This window comes from Chiloscyllium punctatum, chromosome 9 (genome assembly GCF_047496795.1).
Source record: "Chiloscyllium punctatum isolate Juve2018m chromosome 9, sChiPun1.3, whole genome shotgun sequence".
Classification (NCBI taxonomy): Eukaryota; Metazoa; Chordata; class Chondrichthyes; order Orectolobiformes; family Hemiscylliidae; genus Chiloscyllium; species Chiloscyllium punctatum.
This window is the reverse complement of record NC_092747.1, coordinates 3,629,910-3,655,235: the sequence shown is the minus strand read 5'-3', so window position 1 is coordinate 3,655,235 and position 25,326 is coordinate 3,629,910. Positions and strand designations below refer to the sequence as shown.

Genomic DNA, 25,326 nt, shown 5'->3' with positions numbered 1-25,326 from the left:
CCTAGGACTTTACCATTAAGTGTATAAGTCCTGCTAAGATTTGCTTTCCCAAAATGCAGCACCTCACATTTATCTGAATTAAACTTGATCTGCCACTTCGCAGCCCATTGGCCCATCTGGTCCAGATCCTGTTGTAATCTGAGGTAACCCTCTTCGCTGTCCACTACACCTCCAATTTTGGTGTCATCTGCAAGATTACTAACTATACCTCTTATGCTCGCATCCAAATCATTTATGTAAATGACAAAAAGTAGAGGACCCAGCACTGATCCTTGTGGCACTCCACTGGTCACAGGCCTCCAGTCTGAAAAACAACTTTCCACCACCACCCTCTGTCTTCTACCTTTGAGCCAGTTCTGTATCCAAATGGCTAGTTCTCCCTGTATTCCGTGAGATCTAACCTTGCTAATCAGCCTCCCATGGGGAACCTTGTCAAATACCTTACTGAAGTCCATATAGATCACATCTACCACTCTGCCCACATCAATTTTCTTTTATACTTCAAAAAACTTAATCAAGTTTGTGAGGCACGATTTCCCACGCATAAAGCCATGTTGACTATCCCTAATCAGTCCTTGCCTTTCCAAATATATGTACATCCTGTCCCTCAGGATTCCCTCCAACAACTTGCCCACCACCAACATCAGGCTCCCTGGTCTATAGTTCCCTGGCTTGTCCTTACCACCCTTCTTAAACAGTGGTACCATGTTAGCCAACCTCCAGTCTTGCGGCACCTCACCTGTGACGATCGATGATACGCATATCTCAGCAAGAGGCCCAGCAATCACTACTCTAGCTTCCCACAGAGTTCTCTGGTACACCTGGTCAGGTCCTTGGGATTTATCCACCTTTACCCGTTTCAAGACTCCAGCACTTCCTCTTCTGTAGTATGGCCATTTTACAAGATGTCACCATCTATTTCCCTCCAGTCTATATCTTCCGTATCCTTTTCCACAGTAAATACTGATGCAAAGTACTTATTTAGTATCTCTCCTATTTTCTGCGGCTCCACACAAAGGCCACCTTGCTGATCTTTGAGGGGCCCTATTCTCTCTCTTGTTACCCTTTTGTCCTTAATATATTTGTAAAAACCCTTTGGATTCTCCTTAATTCTATTTGTCAAAGCTATCTCATGTCCCCTTTTTGCCCTCCTGATTTCCCTCTTAAGTATACTCCTACTGCCTTTATACTCTTCTAAGGATTCACTCGATCTATCCTGTCTATACCTTACATATGCTTCCTTCTTTTTCTTAACCAAACCCTCAATTTCTTTCGTCATCCAGTATTCCCTATACCTACCAGCCTTCCCTTTCACCCCGACAGGAATATACTGTCTCTATATTCTCGTTATCTCATTTCTGAAGGCTGCCCATTTTCCAGCCGTCCCTTTACCTGCAAACATCTGCCCCCAATCAGTTTTTGAAAGTTGTTGCCTAATACCATCAAAATTGGCCTTTCTCCAATTTAGACCTTCAACTTTTAGATCTGGTCTATCCTTTTCCATCACTATTTTAAGTCTAATAGAATTATGGTCACTAGCCCCAAAGTGCTCCCCCACTGACACCTCAGTCACCTGCCCTGCCTTATTTCTCAAGAGCAGGTCAGGTTTTGCACCTTCTCTAGTAGGTACATCTACATACTGAATCAGAAAATTGTCTTGTACACACTTAACAAATTCCTCTCCATCTAAACCTTTAACACTATGGCAGTCCCAGTCGATGTTTGGAAAGTTAAAATCCCCTACCATAACCACCTTATTATTCTTACAGATAGCTGAGATCTCCTTACAAATTTGTTTCTCAATTTCCTTCTGACTATTAGGGGGTCTATAATACAATCCTTCCTTAATATATCTTGTGAACAGTTGCCTGTGGAAACCTACTGCTCACAGGTTGCAAATTTGTAAAAGAACCCCTTATCCCCACTCATTGCTTCCTGTCCATTAGCCAATTCTCTCTCCACACCAGCATACTAGCTCCCAACACCACGGGCTTTGGTTAGGCCACTTTTGGAACACTGCGTTCGCTTCCGGTCTCCCGGCTATAGGAAGGATGTTGTGAAACTTGAAAGGATTCAGAAAAGACTTTCAAAGATGTAGCCAGGGTTGGAGGGTTTGAGCTACAGGGAGAGGCTGAATAGGTTGGGGCTAGTTTCCCTGGAACATCGAAGGCTGAGGGGTGACCTTATAGAAGTTTATAAAATCATGAGGGGCATCAATAAGGTAAATAGCCAAGGTCTGTTTTGAATTGTAAATTTGAATCTTTGATCAAGTCACCTCTTCATCCTTAAGATACTAAGGAAGATTGATTAGTTTCTTTCTATCAACCTGTTTCTAGCTTTTGGGGCGTTGAGGATTAGGGACACAATGTAATTTTAGAACCAAATCTTTGTGATGAAACTAGAAAACTTTTTTTTCACACAAAGAATGTAACTTTTAAATTTGAGATTGATAGATTTTTCTAAACCGAACATTTTGATGAATATATGACAAAGGCAAATATGTCATTCAGTCACAGATCAGCCACAAGCACATTGGTACTACATGACCACCTCCTCGTTCTCTCGTTCTTTTTAAGTACCCGGTAGCATCTATTTCATTTCTAACTACATAGGTTCTGTTTTTGGCCCTTAAATTGCATCATCCTTTGCTGGGGTGCCATAGATTTTCAATCAGGACTGCCACACCCTGAAAATCTTGTATCCCAAAGTATTGTCCCTAATCCTGTCCTCCTTTTGAGCTTGTTCTGTGAGAACGTTATGTACAGTAGCAGCATGTATTTAAATAGGAAACTTAGCTTTGTTTGAATACCCCAGGGCATTTCACAGGACAATTTTCAACCACAGTTAAAGTATGGAAGGAGACATTGAAACAGATGGGTAAAAGCTTTGTCAAAAAGTTAAGTTTCGAAGGAGGTTCCAAATGGAGTAAAGCAAGGCAGTTGTGTTAAGAGGCTGTGGGACAGCAAAAGTGGTTTTCCGGCTGAATATTCATCCACTGATTGTCAGACTTCTTCATCTTTGTTAGATCCATAATAAGCTGCAAAGCAATTGAAATTCAAAAATTGTATTCATGCAGGACTCTCACGATGGATAATTAGTGCAGAAGGAATTATATTGATGATAGGCTCAGGTTATAGCTAGGTTCAAGAATGCCCATAAAAATTCACCAATGTTCAGTAGCACAGTGTAATCTACAAGGTGCACTGCAGAAACTCACCAAGAAAACTTTGATAGCACCTTCCATTTCCATGATCCTTACCATCTAAAAGGACAAGGGCAGGAGATATATGGGAACACCAAACCTACATTCCCTCCAAGCCTCTCACCAGCCTGACTTTGAAATATATTGTCATTCCTTTAGTATCGCTGGGTCAATTTCCTGGAATGCCTTTTCTAATATCATTGTGACTCTACCTCTGGACATTCCAGCAGTTCAAGAAGGTAAACCTCCACCACCTCAAGGCCACTGAGGAATGGGCAATAAGTACTGGCCTAGCCAGTGACATCCAGTCGTACAAATGAATGAATTTTACAAAATTAAGTGACATTCGCTGCCACAGGGCTCACAATTCCTGAAGCACAGCTCCAGTAGGCTATGGTTAGCCATAATTAGTGCAGTGGTAACAGCAGCTAATGAGTTATACCTGCCCACATGAGACAAACCCTCGTAGTATGACATAGGTTGCCTTTCACTTGTGCCATTTAGTGCAAGTAAGAGCATGCCCAACAGTGTACGTGTGCGTGCACACACACAACATGTATTGAGACATACTGGGAGGTAACCAGTCATGCGAAATAACTGTAAGCACTTTGTCATGTCGTACCTCAGGCCCTCTGTTGGAAGGGTCCCTCATTGCAACAAGGAACACAGAACATGGCTAATTCTGCTTGAAATGTCCTAAGCGGTTTGACTTCCTTGGGTGGGCCTGTTGCTTAACACACACCAATTGCCAAACTTTAAGCACCTCGGGGTTGAACTAAGACAAGAGGTCAGGGTTACTGTATTGAGATGTTTTGGGTCATGCTATATAGCTGTGCTTAACTCTTTATGCTAGAGCATTGTGAAGATTCAGTCAGCCGTGGTTTGACAGACCTGCTGGAGTATGTGGGATAGAGTGGAACTCTCCAAACCTGGTGCAGGAGACAAGTGCAAGGACACCAATGATATGAAACTATTAATTTGAGAAAGAGACTGACAGCAATGCAGATGTTGGAGATCAGAATTGAAGAGTGTGGTGCTGGAAAAGCACAGCCGGTCCGGCAGCATCCGAGGAGCAGGAGAGCCGATGTTTCGAGTATAAACTCTTTTATCAGGAATGCTAATGAAGAGTTTAAAACAAAATGCTGGATGAATTCGGTGAGTCTGGCAGCAGATGTCAACAACATTTTATGTCCAATGACTTTGATTCCAAAGAAGAATCATCTCTGACTCAAACTGGTGACTGTTTTTCTCCCTCCACAGATGTTGCCAGACCTGCTGTGTTTCTCCTGTGCTCTTGATTTTTTTCTAATTGTTGATGTTTTGGAGTGCTTTCCTGCTGAGGGAGGTGGGCAGTTATCTGCTTCGTGGTGTTGAGACTGATTTGGGGAGGCGGGGGGGTGCACTGGAAATCAGGTCCAACTATTCCAAGCTGTATAAAAGGCTATCACCAAAACAGTCAATTGGTTTCTCTTTATTACTGCTACCTAGATCAAAGGATACATTCACCAAGCAATAAAATATACTTAAAATTAATTTGTTTATTATCAACAAACTTATTGTTTCTACAAGTGGCAGAATGGTTTATTAACATTACTATACGGTTTTAAACTATATCCCTTTTAATCCTAATGCACACATATTGTCAGCTTGTCTTAACTGTATTTTAATGCTCTGCACTATATTCTGAGTGTGTAACAATTAGGGGGGAAAACCCTTGTGATCAACAATTCAAACTAAAATGATGGTCGAGAATGTGGTGCTGGAAAAGCACAGCAGGTCAGGCAGCATCTGAGGAGCAGGAGAATCGACATTTCGAGCACAAGCCCTTCATTAGGAATGAGGCTTCTGGGCAGGGGGAGCTGAGAGATAAATGGGGGAGGGTGGAGTTGGCATGAAGGTAGCTGGGAATGTGACAGGTAGATGAAGATCTGGGTGGAACTAGTAAGTTGGAGGGGGAGGGTGGAGCTGATGAGTGGGAAGAAAGGAAGATGGACAGGTAGGAGCGGTCAAGGGGGCGCTGCTGAGTTGGAGGCTTGGGACTGGGATAAGGTGAGAGAGGGGAACTGAGGAAACTGGTGAAATCCACATTGATCCCGTGTGGTTGCAGGGTTCCAAGGCGGAAGATGAGGCGTTCTTCCCCCATGCGTCCGGTGGTAAGGATTTGGCAATGGGGGAGTTAAATGTTCAGCCACGGGTTGGTGGGGTTAGTTGGTATGGGTGTCTCATAGATATTCTCTGAAACAATCTGTAAGTTGACATCCTGTCTCCCTGAAGTAGAGGAGACCACATTGGGTGCAACAGATACAGTAGATAACGTACATGTAAGTACAGATAAATTTCTGTCTGATGTGGAAAGATCCTTGAGGTCTCGGGCGGAGGTGAGGAGAGAGGTGTGGGTTCAGGTTTTGCACTTCCTGTGGTGGCAGGGGAAGGTGCCAGGTGGGGGGAAGCGGTGGTTGGGGGCATGGATTTGACAGAGTCGCAAAGGGAATGTTCTCCAGAATGCTGATTGGGTTGGGGAGGGAAATATATCTCTGGTAGTGGGGTCTGTTTGTAGGTGGTGGAAGTGGCGGAGGATGATGCAATGTATACAGAGGTTGGTGGGATGGAAAGTCAGGACCAGGAGCTTCTGTCTCTGTTATGATTGGAGGGGTGGGGTTCAAGGGCGTTGGCGCAGGAAGTGGAAGAGATGCACTGGAAGGCATTGTCGACCACGTGGGAGGGGAAATTGCGGTCCTTGAAGGAGGTCATCTGGGATGTTCTGTGGTGGAATTGGTTCTCCTGGGAACAGATGTGGTGGAGGTAGAGGAATTGGGAATAAGGATGGTGCCTTTACAGGAAATAAGATAGGAGGATGTGTCGTCCAGGTAGCTGTGGGAGTCAGTGTGTTTGTAGTAAATGTCCGCGTCAAGGTGGTTGCTGGAGATGGAGAGGTCCAGGAATGGGAGGGAGGTGTCCGAGATAGTCAAGGTGAATTTGAGGTCAGGGTGGAAGGTGTTTGTGGTTAATGAACTGTTCAACCTCCTCGTGGGAGTATGAGGTAGTGTTGATACTGTCATCGATGTAATGGAGGAAAAGATGGGGAATGGTGCTGGTGTAGCATCAGAAGGTGGACTGTTCCACATACCCAACGAAGAGGCAGGCATAGCTGGGGCCATTACAGGTGCCCATGGCTACCCCTCTGGTTTGGAGGAAGTGGAAGGAATGGAAGAAGTTGTTGAGGGTGATGGCCAGTTTAGCCAGGTGAATGAGAGTGTCACTGGAAAGATATTGGTTGGGTTGGCATGTGAGGAAGAAACAGAGGGTTTGGAGGCCTTCGTCATGGTGGATAAGATGTGTAGAAGGACTGGATTTCCATGGTGAAGAAAAGGCATTGGGTTGGGGAAACAAAAGTCTTGGAGGAGGTGAAAGGAGTGCGTGGTGTCCTGAACATAGGTGGGGAGTTCCTGGACTAAGGGGGACATGATGGTGTCAAGGTATGCAGAGATGGGTTCAGTGGGGCATGAGCAGGCTGAGACAATGGGTCGGCCGGGGCAGTCAGGTTTGTCAATTTTTGGTAAGAGGTAGAATCTAGCGGTGTGGGGTTCCCAGACTATGGGGTTGGAGGCTGTTGGTGGGGAGAGAGGACACCAAATTGCAGATCATTTCAGAGAACATCTCTGGGATACCTGCAACAATGCCACCCCCCCACCCCCAGTACAAGCCTGTCGTGCGCCGCTTCCACCTTTAATCCCGTGTGGTTGCAGGGTTCCATGTGGATTTCACCAGCTTCTTCATTTCCCCTACCCCCACCTTATCCCAGTCCCAAGCCTTCAACTCGGCACCGCCCCCTTGACTGCTCCTACCTGTCCATCTTCTTTTCTTCCCACCCATCCACTCCGCCCTCCCCTCCAACCTACCATTACCACCTGTATCTTCATCTGCCTATCCCTTCCACCCTCCCTTTATCTGCAACTCCCCCCACACCCACACCCAATACTGAAGAAGGGTAACACCTGAATCGTTGACTTCTACATTGCCTGATGCTGCCTGGCTTGCTGTGTTCTTCCAACCTCCTGCTTGTCTACTTTGGATTCCAGCATCTGCAGTTTCTTTGTCTCATCTTCCTTTCACTCATCGGCTCCGCCCCCCCCCCCCCGGCCCCGAACTATCACTTCCATCCACACCTTCATCTATCTATCACATTCCCAGCTTCCTTCTCCCCAGCCCTACCCCTCCCAATTATCCATTTATTCGTGCCCCCGGCCCACAAGCCTCATTCTTGATGAAGGTTTTATGCCTGAAACGTTGATTGCCTGACCTGCTGTGCTTTGCCAGCACCATTTCTTGACCCTGATCTTCAGTATCTGCAGTCCTCACTTTTTCCAAACTAAAATGATGGAACAACGTGACTTTTCACATTCACTCTGGCTACCATCAACAAGACTGCAGTTAAATAATTAAAGATCTTTAGAACGGATTTCAAATGGGAAATTGTGAGGAGTTCTGATATCTGAAAATTTTGGTTTCTTTTTCAAACATTTCACTGAGAAGAAACTTTTTTTTAAACACCGGTTTTGCTTTAACAATTTGTTTTTCCTAATTACTGAGAGAGGGAAGGGAGAGTTTTCCTTTCTGCCAGCTTTTCTTCAACTGCTAATTTACAGGTGAGACAGCATTTTTCTAGCTTGGTGGTTGAAATAACTGCACAGAGGCTGGTATCCTGTCACCAAGTCACCCTTTATTTACCTATGCACAGTACACTCGCTATGGACAGCCAGCTCAGAGTTCATTTCCCCTGAACTGAGGAGATTCTAAATCCCCTGTTTATAGGGTTTTTTCACAGTCCCTTTTTTTATATGTTGTGTAGGTGTAAGACACACTGAATGATCACGGAGTGCATAAAACTTTATTTATATTCCACCACCAGGAAGAAAGAAAACACCCAAGTGACCAGTGACAACCATTGCCCTCCTCAACAAAGCGCAATGCTGAGTGATCAAAGAGTGAAAAGGGCAGGTGGCTGCAATTAAATCAAAATGGAGTCCAAGGGGGAAATGCACTGCACACTGCGGTGCCCACCTCTCCCTGAATACCTCGAGGGTATTGGGAGACACTGTGTGCTCCTTCTCCATGGACACCTGGGCTGGGACATACTCCCCTGTTTATTTTCTTTCTGGTTATATATTTTCTTCTTTCTTACCCCCACACTACAGCCTAACTGCTGTAGCGCTTATATTTTCCTCAGCACCCATGTGGTGTGTGTGCAGGTGTAGGACACAGTGAAAGACAACAGGTGTACAAATCTTTATTCAATTTTCACCACCAGGAAGAAAGGAAACACTGGGGTGGCCAGTGACAAGCAGTGCCCTTCTCATCGAAGGGCAATGCTGCATGATCAAAAATGTGAAGGGAAGTGTAGGGATTAAATCAAAATAGAATTGAGGGGGAAATAAAGCACTCCATTCCCTGCGGTGCCCACCTCTCCCTGAACAGTTCGAGGGAGTTGATAGACACCGCATGCTCCTTCTCCAAGGACACCCAGGCCCAAATGTACTCCCCTGTTTATATTTTTTTCCTTTCTTTCTATTTTACCCCCACACTACTGTCTAAGTGTGGTAGTGCTTATATTTTATTGTTTTTGAGGAGATTCTTATCTCCTGTTTTTTTTCTTTCTTCCCCCCACACTACAGCCTAACTGCAGTAATGCTTATATTTTCCCCAGCACCCATATTGTGTGTGTGCAGGTGTGAGACACAGTGAAAGTGAACAGGTGTACAAATCTTTATTTAGTTTCCACCACCAGGAAGAAAGGAAACACCCAAGTAGCCAGTGACAAGCAGTGCCCTTTACAAAAAAGGACAATGCTGTGTGATCAAAAAGTGGAGGGGAGGGCAGGATTAAATCAAAATAGAATTGGCGGGGGAAATAAGACATTGCATTCCCTGCAGTGCCCACCTCTCCCTGAACAGCTCGAGGGAATTGGTAGACACTGCATGCTCCTTCTCCAAGGACACCCAGTTCTGGACATACTCCCCTGTTTATTTTCTTTAGTCAATTTCCACCACCAGGAAGAAAGGAAACACCAGGGTGGCCAGTGACAAGCAGTGCCCTTCTCAGAGGGCATTGCTGCATGATCATACAATGAAGGGGAGTGCAGGGATTAAATCAAAATTGAGTTGGGGAGGAGTAATACACTCCACTCTCTGCAGTGCCCACCTTTCCCTGAAAATCTTGAGCGTGTTAGTGGACACCGCATGCTCCTTCTCAAGGGACATCCGGCAAACTGGAACAGTAAACTGGATTACTTCTGTCCCTATTTTTTTTAAAATGTATGACAATAGACAATAGACAATAGATGCAGGAGTAGGCCATTCTGCCCTTCGAGCCTGCACCGCCATTCAATATGATCATGGCTGATCATTCCTAATTAGTATCCTGTTCCAGCCTTATCTCCATACCCCTTGACTCCACTATCTTTAAGAGCTCTATCCAATTCTTTCTTAAAAGAATCCAGAGACTGGGCCTCCACTGCCCTCTGGGGCAGAGCATTCCACACAGCCACCACTCTCTGGGTGAAGTAGTTTCTCCTCATCTCTGTCCTAAATGGTCTACCCCGTATTTTTAAGTTGTGTCCTCTGGTTCGGCACTCCCCCATCAACGGAAATATGTTCCCTCCTGCCAGAGTGTCCAGTCCTTTCATAAGCCTATACGTTTCAATCAGATCCCCTCTCAGTCTTCTAAACTCAAGGGTATACAAGCCCAGTCGCTTCAGTCTTTCCGTGTAAGGCAATCCTGCCATTCCAGGAATTGACCTCGTGAACCTACGCTGCACTCCCTCAATAGCCAGAATGTCTTTCCTCAAATTTGGAGACCAGAACTGTACACAGTACTCCAGGTGTGGTCTCACCAGGGCCCTGTACAGCTGCAGAAGCACCTCTTTGCTTCTATACTCAATCCCTCTTGTTATGAAGGCCAGCATGCTATTAGCCTTCTTCACGACCTGCTGTACCTGCATGCTTGCCTTCATTGACTGGTGGACAAGAACACCCAGATCTCTCTGAACAGCCCCTTTACCTAATTTGATACCATTGAGGTAGTAATCTGCCTTCCTGTTCTTGCCACCAAAGTGGATAACCAGACATTTATCCACATTAAACTGCATCTGCCATGCATCTGCCCACTCACCTAACTTGTCCAGGTCACCCTGTAATCCCCTAACATCCTCATCACATTTCACCCTACCACCTAGCTTTGTGTCATCAGCAAATTTGCTAATGTTATTGCTGATACCATCTTCTATATCATTTACATATATTGTAAAAAGCTGCGGTCCCAGCATGGATCCCTGCGGTACCCCACTGGTCACTGCCTGCCATTTCGAAATGGAGCCGTTAATCACTACCCTTTGTTTCCTATTAGCCAACCAATTCTCTATCCAATCTAGTACTTTGCCCCCAATCCCGTGCGCCCTAATTTTACTCACTAACCTCTTGTGTGGGACTTTATCAAAAGCTTTCTGAAAGTCCAGGTACACTACATCCACTGGATCTCCCTCGTCCATCTTCCGAGTTACATCCTCAAAAAATTCAAGAAGATTAGTCAAGCATGATTTCCCCTTCATAAATCCATGCTGACTCTGTCCTATCCTGTTACTATTATCCAGATGTGCCGTAATTTCATCCTTTATAATAGACTCCAGCATCTTTCCCACCACTGAGGTCAGACTAACTGGTCTATAATTTCCTGCTTTCTCCCGCCCACCCTTCTTAAAAAGTGGCACAACATTAGCCGCCCTCCAATCCTCAGGAACCGACCCCGATTCTATTGAACTCTGGAAAATAATCACCAGCGCATCCACGATTTCCCGAGCCACCTCCTTCAGTACCCTGGGATGCAGGCCATCAGGTCCCGGAGACTTATCAACCTTCAGACCTAACAGTCTCTCCAACACCAAATCCTGGCAAATAGAAATTCCCTTAAGTTCAGGTCCTTCAGCCACTGTTACCTCAGGGAGATTGCTTGTGTCTTCCCCAGTGAACACAGATCTGAAGTACCCATTTAATTCCTCTGCCATTTCTTCGTTCCCAGTAATATATTCCCCTGCTTCTGTCTTCAAGGGCCCAATTTTTGTCCTAACCATTTTTTTGCCTTGGACATACCTAAAAAAGCTTTTACTATCCTCCTTTATATTCTTGGCCAGTTTACCTTCGTACCTCATTTTTTCTCTGCGTATTTCCTTCTTACTAATCCTCTGTTGTTCTTTAAAAGCTTCCCAGTCTTCCGTTTTCCCGCTTATCTTCGCTAAGTTATACTTTTTCTCTTTTAACCTTATATGTTTCTTTACTTCCCTTGTCAGCCACGGCCACCCATGTCTCCTCCTGGGATCTTTCTTCCTTTTAGGAATGAACTGATCCTGCATCTTCTGCATTATACACAGAAATATCTGCCATTGTTCCTCCACGGTCTTCCCTGTTAAGGTATTAAACCATTGAACTTTGGCCAGTTGCTCCCTCATAGCTCCATATTTCCCTTTATTCAACTGAAATATTGTCACTTCAGATTGTACCCACTCCCTCAAATTGCAGATTGAAGCTTATTGTATTATGGTCACTACTTCCCAATGGCTCCTTCACTTCGAGGTCACTGACCAATTCTGGTTCGTTACACAATACCAGATCCAGAATCGCCTTATCCCTGGTCGGCTCCAGCACCAGCTGCACTAAAAATCCATCTCTGAGGCACTCCACAAAGTCTCTTTCTTGAGGCCCGATACCATCCTGATTCTCCCAGTCTACCTGCATGTTAAAATCCCCCATAACAACTGTAGTAACATCTTTGCGACAAGCCAATTTCAGCTCCTGATTCAACTTACCTCCAACATCCAGACTACTGTTTGGGGGCCTGTAGATGACTCCCATGAGGGTCTTTTTACCCTTAGTGTTTCGAAGCTCTATCCACACTGACTCTACATCCCCTGACTCTAGGTCCGCCCGCGCAAGGGACTGAATATCCTCCCTTACCAACAAGGCCACCCCACCCCCTCTGCCCGTCAGTCTATCCTTACGATAACACATGTAGCCTTGAATATTCATTTCCCAGGCCCTGTCCCCATGAAGCCACGTCTCAGTTATCCCCACAATATCGTATCTGCCAATTTCCAAAAGAGCCTCAAGCTCATCCACCTTGTGTCTAATGCTTCGTGCATTCATATATAGAATTTTTAATTTGTTACTGCTCTCACCCTTCCCCTCAACCCTTATTTCACTCAACTTTACAGCATGATGCCTTTTCCAGTTTTCTGCCTCCTTGATACAGTTGTCTTTCTTGACTTCTCTTGTTCTAACTACCCCTTCAATTTCCTTTTTAAACATCCAGCTTACTGAGCTTGCTTTACCATTCAATACGATCATGGCTGATCTTCGGCATCAACTCCACTCTACTGTGTGTTCTCCAAAATGCTAGGTTCCAGGAAAGGCCAAAGATTTTTATTTATTCACTCTTGGCTCATAGGTGTCATTGGCTGCACCAACATTTATTGTCAATGTTTATTCCAGTTTTAACTGTATTTAACAATCACCCACAAGCCTCTTGGTACAGAATTCTAAAGATTTACAACTGTTTGACTGAAGAAATTTCTTCTCATCACATTAAATGATTGGCCCTTTTTTCTGAGAGTCTGCCCGCCTGTTCTAGATTCCATGGTAGCAGATTGGCATCTAATTTTGGAAATAGTACTCTGAATCTTGCATATGTTTAATGGTTCAGTATTACTGGCATGAGTGGCAGGTTGTTTACACAGAGGTTAGTGTGTGGAATGAACTTCCTAAGGAAGTGGTGGGTGTGGACACAGTTTCATTTAAAAGACAGTTAGAGAAGTACGCAAATAGGACAGGTTTGGAGGGATATGGACCAGGCAGATGTGACCAGTTTAGTTTGGGATTATGTTACGCCAGGATTGATAGAACCAAAGGGTCTATTTCTGTGCTGTATGACTCAATGACTGGCAAGTTGGGAGTGGTCAATGGGGCATCTTGTTTGATACTATCCACTAGATGGAACAATCAATTAATATATATGGATGTATTTTTAAAAGTATTTGACGAAGTGGCACAAGACTAGTTAACAAAATTGAGGCTCATGGAATATCATGATCAGCAGTATCATCAACGTTTGCCATAAATGGTTATTTTTCAGACTGCAGGATGTGGTCTTCCAGCAGATTCATTGAAAGGACCACTGTTTATATTTTGATATGTTGTACAAAAATGACCTAAATTTTGAAGCATAGAGTAACATCTAATGCTGATGATACTAAACTTGTCAGTTGTTGTCAGAAAGTAAGAAGAGAATCTAAAAGTCTTTTGTAAACATGAAACAACTTGAAAAACGTCAGCAGCCATGTGCTACAGGCGTGAGAGCAACATAGATCAGGCGTGCACATCAGTGAGCGCGGGGTGGGGTTTGGGGGTGTATTGTGCAAGGAATTGTGGGTTTTGTAGTCCTGCAGCCCGATCATTACTTACGTGTTAGGCGATAGAAAACGTCAATACCCGAAAGGCGCGTGAGGTGAAAATAGTGCCCGCCCTCCTCGTGCGGTTAGCCTCACGTTCCCTTGGAAACCGGGGCGACGCGGTGCCTGACGGGTTTTGTAGTCCGTTATCTCACCACATCCCGTAACAACCAGGGCGCAAAAGCTACAAACATGGCGGCCTCCGCGCATGCGCAGATTGAAATACACGGGAGGCTACAGTAAGAAAACCCAGCGCCTGTGGTTGAGGTGCCGTCCGTATGAGGTGGTGGCGTCGCTGTCAGTGACGGACTAGGTGACACCGAGGGGAGCCTTTTTAATTGTGTGTCTGGTTTTGTTTTAAATTGCGTTGGTTTGTGGTCCGGTTTCTTTCCCTCTCTCGTGGAGATGGGAGACTGTACGCAGGATGTGAACGCGAACCCGCTGCAAGGGGATACCCATCGTGATGGAGACCAGGAGCTGGAGCGGGCTCTCTGTCAATGGCTGCTGTGGGACCAGGTCAGGCTGCACTCTGATTTACCCCTCTGCCAGAATTAACCCTGCTAACCGCTTTAGCACTTTCTGTTGGTATTTGGTTATCGGCTCCCTTTCCCGGCGGCTGTTTCTGTGCTGCACGCGCTGGGTCTGGTAGTATTTAAACGCGTTGCTCTTGGCAACGCGCGAAGCACCTCTGGGCGACTGATGGTATGGGGCCGCTAAACAGATGGGCTGATGGGTTGGGCCATTGGTGGTCCCCCTGTTGTGGGGGAGAGGGGGTTGATGGATTGGGCCATTGGTGGTCCCCCTGTTGTGGGGGAGATGGGGTTGATGGATTGGGCCATTGGTGGTCCCCCTGTTGGAGGGGGAGAGGGGGTTGATGGATTGGGCCATTGGTGGTCCCCCTGTTGGAGGGGGAGATGGGGTTGATGGATTGGGCCATTGGTGGTCCCCCTGTTGGAGGGGGAGAGGGGGTTGATGGATTGGGCCATTGGTGGTCCCCCTGTTGTGAGGGGAGAGGGGGTTGATGGATTGGGCCATTGGTGGTCCCCCTGTTGGAGGGGGAGAGGGGGTTGATGGATTGGGCCATTGGTGGTCCCCCTGTTGGAGGGGGAGAGGGGGTTGATGGATTGGGCCATTGGTGGTCCCCCTGTTGTGAGGGGAGAGGGGGTTGATGGATTGGGCCATTGGTGGTCCCCCTGTTGGAGGGGGAGAGGGGGTTGATGGATTGGGCCATTGGTGGTCCCCCTGTTGTGAGGGGAGAGGGGGTTGATGGATTGGACCATTGGTGGTCCCCCTGTTGGAGGGGGAGAGGGGGTTGATGGGTTGGGCTATTGGTGGTCCCCCTGATGTGGGATAGAGGGGTTGATGGTTGGGCCATTGGTCCCCCTGTTGTGGGGGAGAGGGGTTTGACGGATTGGGCCATTGGAGGTTTCCCTGTTGGGAGGAGAGGGGGTTAATGGATTAGGCCACTGGCGATTTCCCTTGAGGGGGTTGATGTATATAATTCCCACAGTGCAGAAAGAGCCTGTTTAGCCCATTGAGTCTACACATGGGGTGTTTGGCACAGCCAATCCACCTAACCTGCACATCTTTGGACTGTGGGAGGAAACTGGAACACCAGGCAGAAAACTGTGTAGTCATTGGGGATAATGTGCAAGCTCCACACCAACAGTCGCCCAAGACTGGAATCGAACCTGAGTCCCTGGTGCTGTGAAGCAGCAATGCCAACCACTTCCACCGTGGCATCCCAAAATTTTGACTGAGGAATCTTTTAAAGCAAAGTATAGACATCGCAGGGACATTTAGAAGGCACTGATTTTCAATAAGGTGGGGGCTTTAGAAATAAAACCTTTTTATGGGATAATAGAAACTTTGGATTCTCTCTCAGAAGGTTGGGAAAGCTTTATCACTTGCATGTTTCAACACAGCCATTAAGTTTTTCTGTTGGAGACAGTGAGGTCTTCAGATGCTGGAGATCAGAGATGAGAGTGTGTTGCTGGAAAAGCACAGCAGGTCAGGCAGCATCTGAGGACCAGGAAAATCAACGTTTCGGGCCAGAGTCTCCCCCCCACCTTCAAGTTTTTATTTAGTTATTTAACGGCATCGAGGAATATGGAACAATGGCAGCTGTAAATGGAGTTAGATGCAGACTGACTGACTGTGACTTAATTGAATGGCTTTAGGGACTGAATGACCTGCTTTTTTAAATGTTTAATAGAGCCATTGATGGCTTGTTGATGAAGAGTTCTCTAATGTAGAGTGACTAGTTTAGTGATGCTGCAGGAAATATGGTGACAAGGCTGATAGTTAGGTTACTTTGAGGAGAATAATTAGTTTCTGTTTGATTTTTTTTTAATCGACTTATAACTTGAACTGATGAAAATTACAGGCATGTACTTCTGACATCTCCTAACATATGAAGGTCGAATGAAACATTAAATTAAAATTGCTAGGGGATTGTAAGGCTACTGCAATGTCATCTCTGTAGACAACTCAGATAGTCAACCAGGATAGGAAAAGACAATTTGCTCACATAAATGAAATTTGAAACTCTCTGGTGTTACATTTGCAGTGTGCATTTCATTAGATTGTTTCCATCCAAAGTGAAAAGCCTAACTGTCTCCTCGGTCAGACCTGAAGTTTGGTTTTTGTTTGTGTCCTTTTCCTTGCTTTGTTTTTTTTCTTTTCTTACGTGCCTATGGCTCTTTTTTTTTGCTACAGCACCATTCTGTTTGGTTTTGTAATTCTTCGGATTCTCTTCTGTCTTTCACCTTATCACAGATGTTCCTTTTGTCCTTGTCCCACCATCTCTTCTTTCCCCACCCCTCTCAAACAAAGATCGCAGCCTCCCTTTCCAGAAACACTGCCTTACCTGCTAAATATTTCCAGCATATTCTATTTTAATCCCAAATCCACTGCACTGTACAATGAGAAGCAATGAGACCCAATACTGAAACAAAGTAAATTATTAAACAAAAGCAAAGTACTGTGCACAGTCATCATCTGAAACAAAAAAAAACAGAAAATCCAAGAATGGCTCAGCAGGTAAAATGAACAGCAAATTTATCCATGAAGGCCCACATAAATTCTGGGAAAATTCAATCATGAGGGTGACTAAAAAGAGAAAAGTCACCCCGATTCTCCAATCACCATATGGTTCTGTTATTTAATATTTGGGTTTTCAGGATTTTAGGACCTTCGCAAATTATGAGTAAATATAATCTTGCATAAGTAAGAGATGCCTTTGGTTTGTTTGTTGGATAGAATCAAACTCCAATATTTATTTTCTTCATGTGCAACCGTACAGGACCAAACTGCTTATGTGACTATGTGTATGTACAAAGATGTTTTTATGAATAAAGTATATCTTTGAAATGTAAAAAAAAAACTTTTGGGTTTAGATAAGGTACCCCCTGTTAGGATACTTGATAAGAACTGAAAAGTGCGGCGCTGGAAAAGCACAGCAGGTCAATCAGATTAGATTAGATTACAGTGTGGAAACAGGCCCTTCGGCCCAACAAGTCCACACCGACCCGCCGAAGCGTAACCCACCCAAACCCCTACATTTACCCCTTACCTAACACTATGAGCAATTTAGCATGGCCAATTCACCTGACCTGCACATCTTTGGACTGTGGGAGGAAACCAGAGCACCCGGAGGAAACCCACGCAGACACGGGGAGAACGTGCAAACTCCACACAGTCAGTCGCCTGAGGCGGGAATTGAACCCAGGTCTCTAGCACTGTGAGACAGCAGTGCTAACCACTGTGCCACCGTGCCGCCCATTAAGGATCCAAGGAATAGGAGAATCGACATTTCAAGCATAAGCCCTTCATCGTCAGGAAGGGCATGTGCTCGAAATGTCGATTCTCCTGCTCCTTGGATGCTGCCTGACTTGCTGTGCTTTTCCAGTGTGGCTCTTTTCTACTCATTTCTAGCATTTGCAGTCCTTACTTTCTCCTACCTGGTAAGAGCTCATGATTTCAAGGTAATTTATTAGCGTAGAGGATTGTGTAACAAATAGACCGTTGGGATAAAAGGGACATTTTCAGGATGGCAAACTGACTATTGGTCTGTCACAGAGATTGGTGTTGGGATCACAATTATTTACAGATATGTTAATGACTTGGGAAGTGAATATACTGTCGCCAAGCTTGTACTTGATACAAAACTAAGTGTTAGGACAAGTAGTGAGTGTGACTTCGAGAATACGGATGGACTGTCTTGTGAGGAGAACTTGAGGAGTTTGGGCCTGTACTCATTGGAAATTCGAAGGATGAATGCGATCTTATTGAAAACGCAAAATTCTTAGGGACTTGACATAGTAGATGATGAAAGGTTTCCTCTCGTGGCAGAATCGAGAACAAGAGTCTTGGAGATGTACAGCATAGAAATAAATCCTTCCATCCAACTCATCTATTTCGACCAGATATCACAAACCAATTTCGTCCCACCTGCTAGCACCTGCCCCATATCCCTCCAAACCCTTCCTATTCGTATACCCATCCAGATGCTTTTTAAATGTTGTAATTGTACCAGCCTTCACCACTTCCTCTGGCAGCTCATTCCATACAAGTACCACCCTCTGTGTGAAAAAGTTGCCTCATAGGTCTCTTTTATATCTTTTCCCTCTCACCCTAAGCCTATACCCTCTAGTTCTGGACTCCCCCACCCCAGGGAAAAGACTTCCTCTATTTATCCTATCCATGCCCCTCATGATTTTATAAACCTCAATAAAGTCACCCTTCAGCCACAACGTTCCAGGGAAAACAGCCCTAGCCTATTCAATCTCTCCCAATAGCTCAAATCCTCCAATCCTGGAAACATCCTTGTAATTCTTTTCTGAACCCTTTCAAGTTTCACAACATCTTTCCGATAGGAAGGAGACCGGAATTGCACGCAATACTCTAACAGTGGTCTGACCAATGTCTTGTACAGCCTCAACATGACCTCCCAACTCCTGTACTCAATACTCTGGACAATAAAGGAAAGCATACCAAATGCCGCCTTCACTATCCTATCTACCTGTGACTCCACTATCAAGGAGCTATGAACTTGTACTCCAAGGTCCCTTTGTTCAGCAACACTCCCAAGGACCTTAACATTAAGTGTATCAGGTAAAAACAATGACTGCAGATGCTGGAAACCAGAGTCTAGATTAGAGTGGTGCTGGAAAAGCACAGCAGTTCAGGCAGATCCGAGGAGCAGTAAAATCGACGTGTCGGGCAAAAGCCCTTCATCAGGAATACTGTATTCCTGATGAAGGGCGTTTGCCCGAAACATTGATTTTATTGCTCCTCGGATCTGCCTGAACTGCTATACTTTTCCAGCACCACTCTAATCTAGACATTAAGTGTATAAGTCCTGCTAAGATTTGCTTCCCAAAATGCAGCCCATCACATTTATCTAAATTAAACTCCATCTGCCAAGCCTCAGCTCATTGGCCCATCTGATCAAAATCTCATTGTAATCTGAGGTCACCTTCTTTGCTGTCCACTACACCTCCAATTTTGGTGTCATCTGCAAACTTACTAACTATACCTCTTATTCTCACATCCAAATCATTTATATAAATGATGAAAAGTAGTGGACCCAGCACCGATCCTTGTGGCGCTCCACTAGTCAATGGCCTCCAGTCTGAAAAACAACTCTCCTCCACCACCTTCTGTCTTCTACCTTTGATCCAGTTCTGTATCCAAATGGCTCATTCTCCCTGTAATCCGTGAGATCTAACCTTGCTAATCAGTCTCACATGGGGAACCTTGTCGAATGTATTACTGTAGTCCATATAGATCACATCCACAGCTCTGCCCTCATCAATCCCTTTTGTTACTTCTTCAAAAGACTCAATCAAGTTTGTGAGACATGATTTCTCATGCACAAAGCCATTGGTGACTATCCCTAATCGATCCTTGTCTTTCCAAATACAAGTACATCCTGTCCCTCAGGATTCCCTCCAACAACTTGCCCACCACCGACATCAGGCTCACTGGTCTATAGTTCCCTGGCTTGTCCTTACCACCCTTCTTAAACAGTGGCACCACGTTAGCCAACCTCCAGTCTTCTGGCACCTCACCTGTGACTATCGATGATACAAATAACTCAGTAGCTTCCCACAGAGTTCTGGGGTACACCTGATCAGTTCCTGGAGATTTATCCACTTTTATGCATTTCAAGACATCCAGCATTCCTCTGTAATATGGGCATTTTTCAAGATGTCACCATCTCCTTTTCCACAGTAAACACTGATGCAAAATACTTGTTTAGTGTATTCCCCATTTTCTGTAGTTCCACACAAAGGCCGCCTTGCTGATCCTTGAGGGGCCCTATTGTCTCCCTAGTTACTCTTTTGTCCTTAATGTATTTGTAAAAGCCATTTGGATTCTCCTTAATTCTATTTGCCAAAGCTATCTCATGTCGCCTTTTTGCCCTCCTGATTTCCCTCTTAAGTATACTCCTACTGCCTTTGTACTCTTCTAAGAATTCACTTGATCTATCCTGTCTATACCTGACACATGCTTGCTTTTTTTCTTAATCAAGCTCTCAATTTCTTTAGTCATCCAGCATTCCCTACACCTACCAGCCTTTCCTTTCACAGGAATATACTTTCTCTGGACTCTAGTTATCTAATTTCTGAAAGTTTCCCATTTTCCAGCTGTCCCTTTACCTGCGAACATCTGCCCCCAGTCCCCCTTTGAAAGTTATAGAGCCATAGAGATGTACAGCATGGAAACAGACCCTTCGGTCCAACCCATCCATGCTGACCAGGTATCCCAACCCAATCTAGTCCCACCTTCCAGCACCCTGCCCATATCTCTCCAAACCCTTCCTATTCATATACCCATCCAAATGCCTTTTAAATGTTGCAATTGTACCAGCCTCCACCACATCCTCTGGCAGCTCATTCCATACACGTACCACCCTCTGTGTGAAAGAGTTGCCCATTAGGTCTCTCATATCTTTCCCCTCTCACCCTAAACCTATGCCCTCTAGTTCTGGACTCCCCGACCACAGGGAAAAGACTTTTTGTCTATTTATTCTATCCATGCCCCTCATAATTTTGTACACCTCTATAAGGTCACCCCTCGGCCCCAGTCTATTCAGCCTCTCCCTGTAGCTCAGATCCTCCAACCCTGGCAACATCCTTGTAAATCTTTTCTGAGCCCTTTCAAGTTTCACAACATCTTTCCGATAGGAAGGAGACCAGAATTGCATGCAATATTCCAACAGTGGCCTAACCAATGTCCTGTACAGCCGCAACATGACCTCCCAACTCCTGTACTCAATACTCTGACCAATAAAGGAAAGCATACCAAACGCCGCCTTCACTATCCTATCTACCTATCAAGGAGCTATGAACCTACACTCCAAGGTCTCTTTGTTCAGCAACACTCCCTAGGACCTTACCATTAAGTGTATTAAGTCCTGCTAAGATTTGCTTTCCCAAAATGCAGGGCCTCGCATTTATCTGAATTCAACTCCATCTGCCACTTCTCAGCCCATTGGCCCATCTGGTCCAGATCCTGTTGTAATCTGAGGTAACCCTCTTCGCTGTCCACTACACCTCCAATTTTGGTGTCATCTGCAAACTTACTAACTGTACCTCTTATGCTCGCATCCAAATCATTTATGTAAATGACAAAAAGTAGAGGGCCCAGCATCGATCCTTGTGGCCTAATACTGTCAAAATTGGCCTTTCTCTAATTTAGAACTTCAACTTTTTGATCTGGCCTATCCTTTTCCATCACTATTTTAAAACTAATAGAATTATGATCGCTGGCCCCAAAATGCTCCCCCACTGACACCTCAGTCACCTGCCCTGCCTTATTTCCCAAGAGTAGGTCAAGTTTTGCACCTTGCCTAGTAGGTACATCCACATACTGAATCAGAAAATGTTCTTGTACACACTTAACAAATTCCTCTCCATCCAAACCCTTAACACAATGGCAGTCCCAGTCTATGTTTGGAAAGTTAAAATCCCCTATCTCAACCACCCTATTATTCTTACAAATAATTGAAATTGCCTTACAGATTTGTTTCCAGTTTGGTGATTCGCCATCGCTAGATTCAAAATGCTAACTTTGCTTTATTTGCTGAGTTTTTTCCAGCAATTTCTGTTTTGTTTCAAACCTTCAGCATCCAGTTCTTTGTCTATTGCCCTTATGTATAGATTCCAAGTTAAAAGATCATATGTACATGCAGTCTTTGTTCTACATTTTCTGTGTTAAGGAGGGAAAAAAAGGCACAAATCCAGAAACTAATGTTAAGGCATGACTTCACCTAATCAAGGAATTAGTGGGAATGATAAAGGACCCCGCAAACCTGAAAATCAAAAATAAACCTTGAGGAAGTCTCTAGTGAAACCTTAGGGAGGGCGAATATTTTGACCTCTGCTAGTGGGTCTGGCAGCATTTACAGAGAGAGAAACCAAATTAATGTATGATCCAGCTTTGTGATCTTTTGGCAGGATTCTAGATAGCAGGACTAACCAATGTAGATATCAATTTTAGCAAAAGGAAATGAGAACCAAATTTATGATAAATGATTGGAAATCTGCCCTCAGTTGTAAAAATTGCACAATGATCTTCCTCAAACCTCTGGACCACTGTAGGAGGGTGAGGTTGGTGTGAGAGGGTAGGTGACTGAAAGCTCAGACAATCTTGAGGACTGAGCAGCCGTTGTTCACTTGGTAGGATGAGGAATGGAGCCAGAAAATCAGCCTTCAAGTCCAAGACCAGGACTTGAGGATAAATAATTAAGCCTAGACAGTACTGAGAGAGTGGTGCTGGAGGAGCAACAGCAGGTCAGGCAGCAGCCGAGGAACAGGAAATTGACGTTTCGGGCAGGAGCCATTCATCAGGAGTTCCCTGATGAAGAGCTCCAGCCCGAAACATCAGTTTTCCCTCTCCTTGGATGCTACCCGACCTGCTGTGCTTTTCCAGCACCACTCTGATCTTGAATCTAATCTCCAGCATCTGCAGTCCTCACTTTCGCCTAGTATTGAGGGACTGCTGCATTGAGGTGTTTCTTTTGAGTGATACATTTAAGTTGAGGCTGCATCGACCCTTTAGGTCGATGTTTAAGAATCGACTGTCACAATTTTAAGAGGAGATTTATCCCTGTTGTTCTGAGGTCGATGTTGATCCTTCAACCAATGTCTCAGAAGCAGAGTTTCTCATGATTATTGCATTGTTGTTTGTGGATTTTGCTGTGTGCAAATTGCCTGTTCTGACTCTTACATTACAATATTGACAAGAATTAAGAGGTATGTTATTGGCTGTAAAGTATATTGGGACCTCTGGTGGTTGGTCAGATGCTTTATAATTGCAAGTCTTTTTTTCTTTTTATTGCCTGAGAGATCAGCTAACCTGTAATTGATTTCCCTGCAGTAGTTGGGACGCATCAAAAGCAGCAAATACAGATTTGCAAGTCCAGTTGCAGTCATCATGTACTCTTCAAGTAATAAAACAAGCCTGCAACCAATGCACAGGAGCTCCAACGCTAACCATTAATTATCAGCAAGATGCGAGATTACATCAACTGTTCTGGTGAAAATTAGCTATCAGCTGGGCATGCCATTGTGTGGAACATCAAAATATTTCAATAAAGAAGCTGTGTTAACTTGGAAAACATCAAGGATAGATTAAAATATATAAAAAATAGTGTGGCTCTCACTTTCAGGACAGATGATAGAATTTATGATTTTTTTTCTGTCTTCTGAATTAATCTTATTTTCCACCTTCAATTCAATCAACACCATCCTCTAACTGGTTTTCTCCATTTGACCAGCAACTTCATAATGCTTTTCTCTGATTTTTTTGAAGATATTTTCAAATCAAAAAATTTTGGAATATTGTGTGCAATTCTGGCTTTCCTCCTATAGGAAGGATATTGTGAAACGTAAGCGTTCAGAAAAGATTTACAAGGATGTTGCCAGGATTGGAGGGTTTGAGCTATAGGGAGAGGCTGAATAGGCTATTTTCCCTGGAGCATCAGATGCTGAGGTTTTTAAAGTCATGAAGGGCATGTATAGGGTAAATAGACAAGGCTTTTTCCCTTGTGTGTCGGAGTCCCTAACAAGAGGGCATAGATTTAATGTGAGGGGGGAAACATTTTAAAAAGATCTTAAGGGCAATTTTTTCATGCACAAGTGGTGCATGTATGGAATGGACTGTCAGAGGAAGTGGTGGATGCCAGTACAATTACAATAGGAATGATATGGGCCAAACGCTGGTCAGCATGGGTGTATTGGACTGAAGGGTCAGTTTCTGAGTTGTATGACTCTATCTCCTCCTGGAGCAGGAAGGACTTGAACTGAGTCCCCCGGCTCAGTGAATGTGGTAATGGAAGATTGGAAACCATGGCAGAATCAGTTATCCAGCCTCTGAAGCTGAGAGATCTGCAATTATCCACAATATAGTCGATTATTTGACAAGCTGCCAGTTTGCTCTGTTAATGAGCGATTAAAGGAGAAGATATGTCAAAACTCCTTGAGACATAGCCCAAGGATCCAGTAAACCTGTTCACATCGGCTAAGGACTAGAATCTTACTAATGTGCTGTACTGTTAAGGCTTAAAACATTGTTAAACTCAGGACAACTTTCTAATGCATGAGGTCTGTATTAGAGTTCTCTGGATTTGGCTCCATGAAGTGTGGGGATTGGTAAAGACTGTCTTTGTGGCTTCCTCTGTTTGTGGGTTTCTACATTTGCAATTTCCAATGCAGAGTGGAAATCTGAATTTAAAATGTAACACCACTTTATTATTGTATGCAATGCATTTGCATACAGACCTTAAGCTTCAGTCATTATGTTTTAGCTTGTTTTTTGATCTTTTTGGTTACCTACAACCTGGAGCTTTTATGGTGACATTGACCATGACGGATTTTATATCAGCAAACTCTAGACATTAAGTAATGATCAAGGGTTAAACTACATGGCATGGCTTAGTCATTCCCCTCCTCCATTCCCCTGCTTCCTATCACCATTCCCTTAGAGCTAGTATAATTTATCCCAACACACACATTACTGGCTGCCCGCCCACAAGGATTAAATAGCCTTAACAGTTGCTGACACATCAATGATAGCTATGTAGACAAGGCTCTAGATCGTTATTATGACGTGTTGAAATTTGCCCAAATGTGAACTGTAACAACAACAGCTTTTATTTATATAGCCTCTCCTAACATATGTCCTGAAGGTGCAAGGAATATTCTTAAACAAAAATTGACAACTGAGTCAGATAAGGAAATGTCCAAAAACCTATGTGAAGGTTTTGGTAGGTTTTAGAGTGTGCCTTAAAGAAAGGAAGGGAAAGAAATAGAAATGTGAAATTCCAGACCTTAGGGGGCTAGGTGGTTTCCTTTCCACTTGAGGGAAGAAATCCTGACAAGGGACAGTCATGGGTGGGAATATTTATGAATTTAAACAAGGTGATGAATTCTTCTGAATGAAGAAGGTTACCTCTGATTACAACGGCATCTTGATCAGATGGGCCAATGGGCTGAGAAGTGGCCGATGGAGTTTGATTTAGATAAATGCGAGTTGCGACATTTTGGGAAAGCAAATCTTAGCAGGACTTATACACCTTAATGGTGAGGTTCTAGGGAGTGTTGCTGAACAAAGAGACCTTGGG

At 44.4% G+C, this 25,326-nt stretch overlaps 1 protein-coding gene across 4 annotated transcripts in view; it reads left to right on the top strand.

Moving 5' to 3' along the window:
- Nucleotides 1-25,326, top strand: part of pgm2l1 (phosphoglucomutase 2-like 1) — a 162,548-nt gene that overhangs the window by 24,785 nt on the left and 112,437 nt on the right. The window contains exon 2 of one of the 4 annotated variants that reach the window (XM_072576716.1): nucleotides 4,056-4,357. The exons of 2 other annotated variants lie outside the window; for them this stretch is intronic. In XM_072576716.1, the coding sequence (XP_072432817.1) occupies nucleotides 4,202-4,357 (156 nt within the window). In that variant the 5' untranslated portion in view covers nucleotides 4,056-4,201. Of the gene's footprint in view, nucleotides 1-4,055; nucleotides 4,358-13,891; nucleotides 14,211-25,326 lie in introns of those variants that run through there. One more of the 4 variants, XM_072576717.1, reaches the window with a different exon arrangement.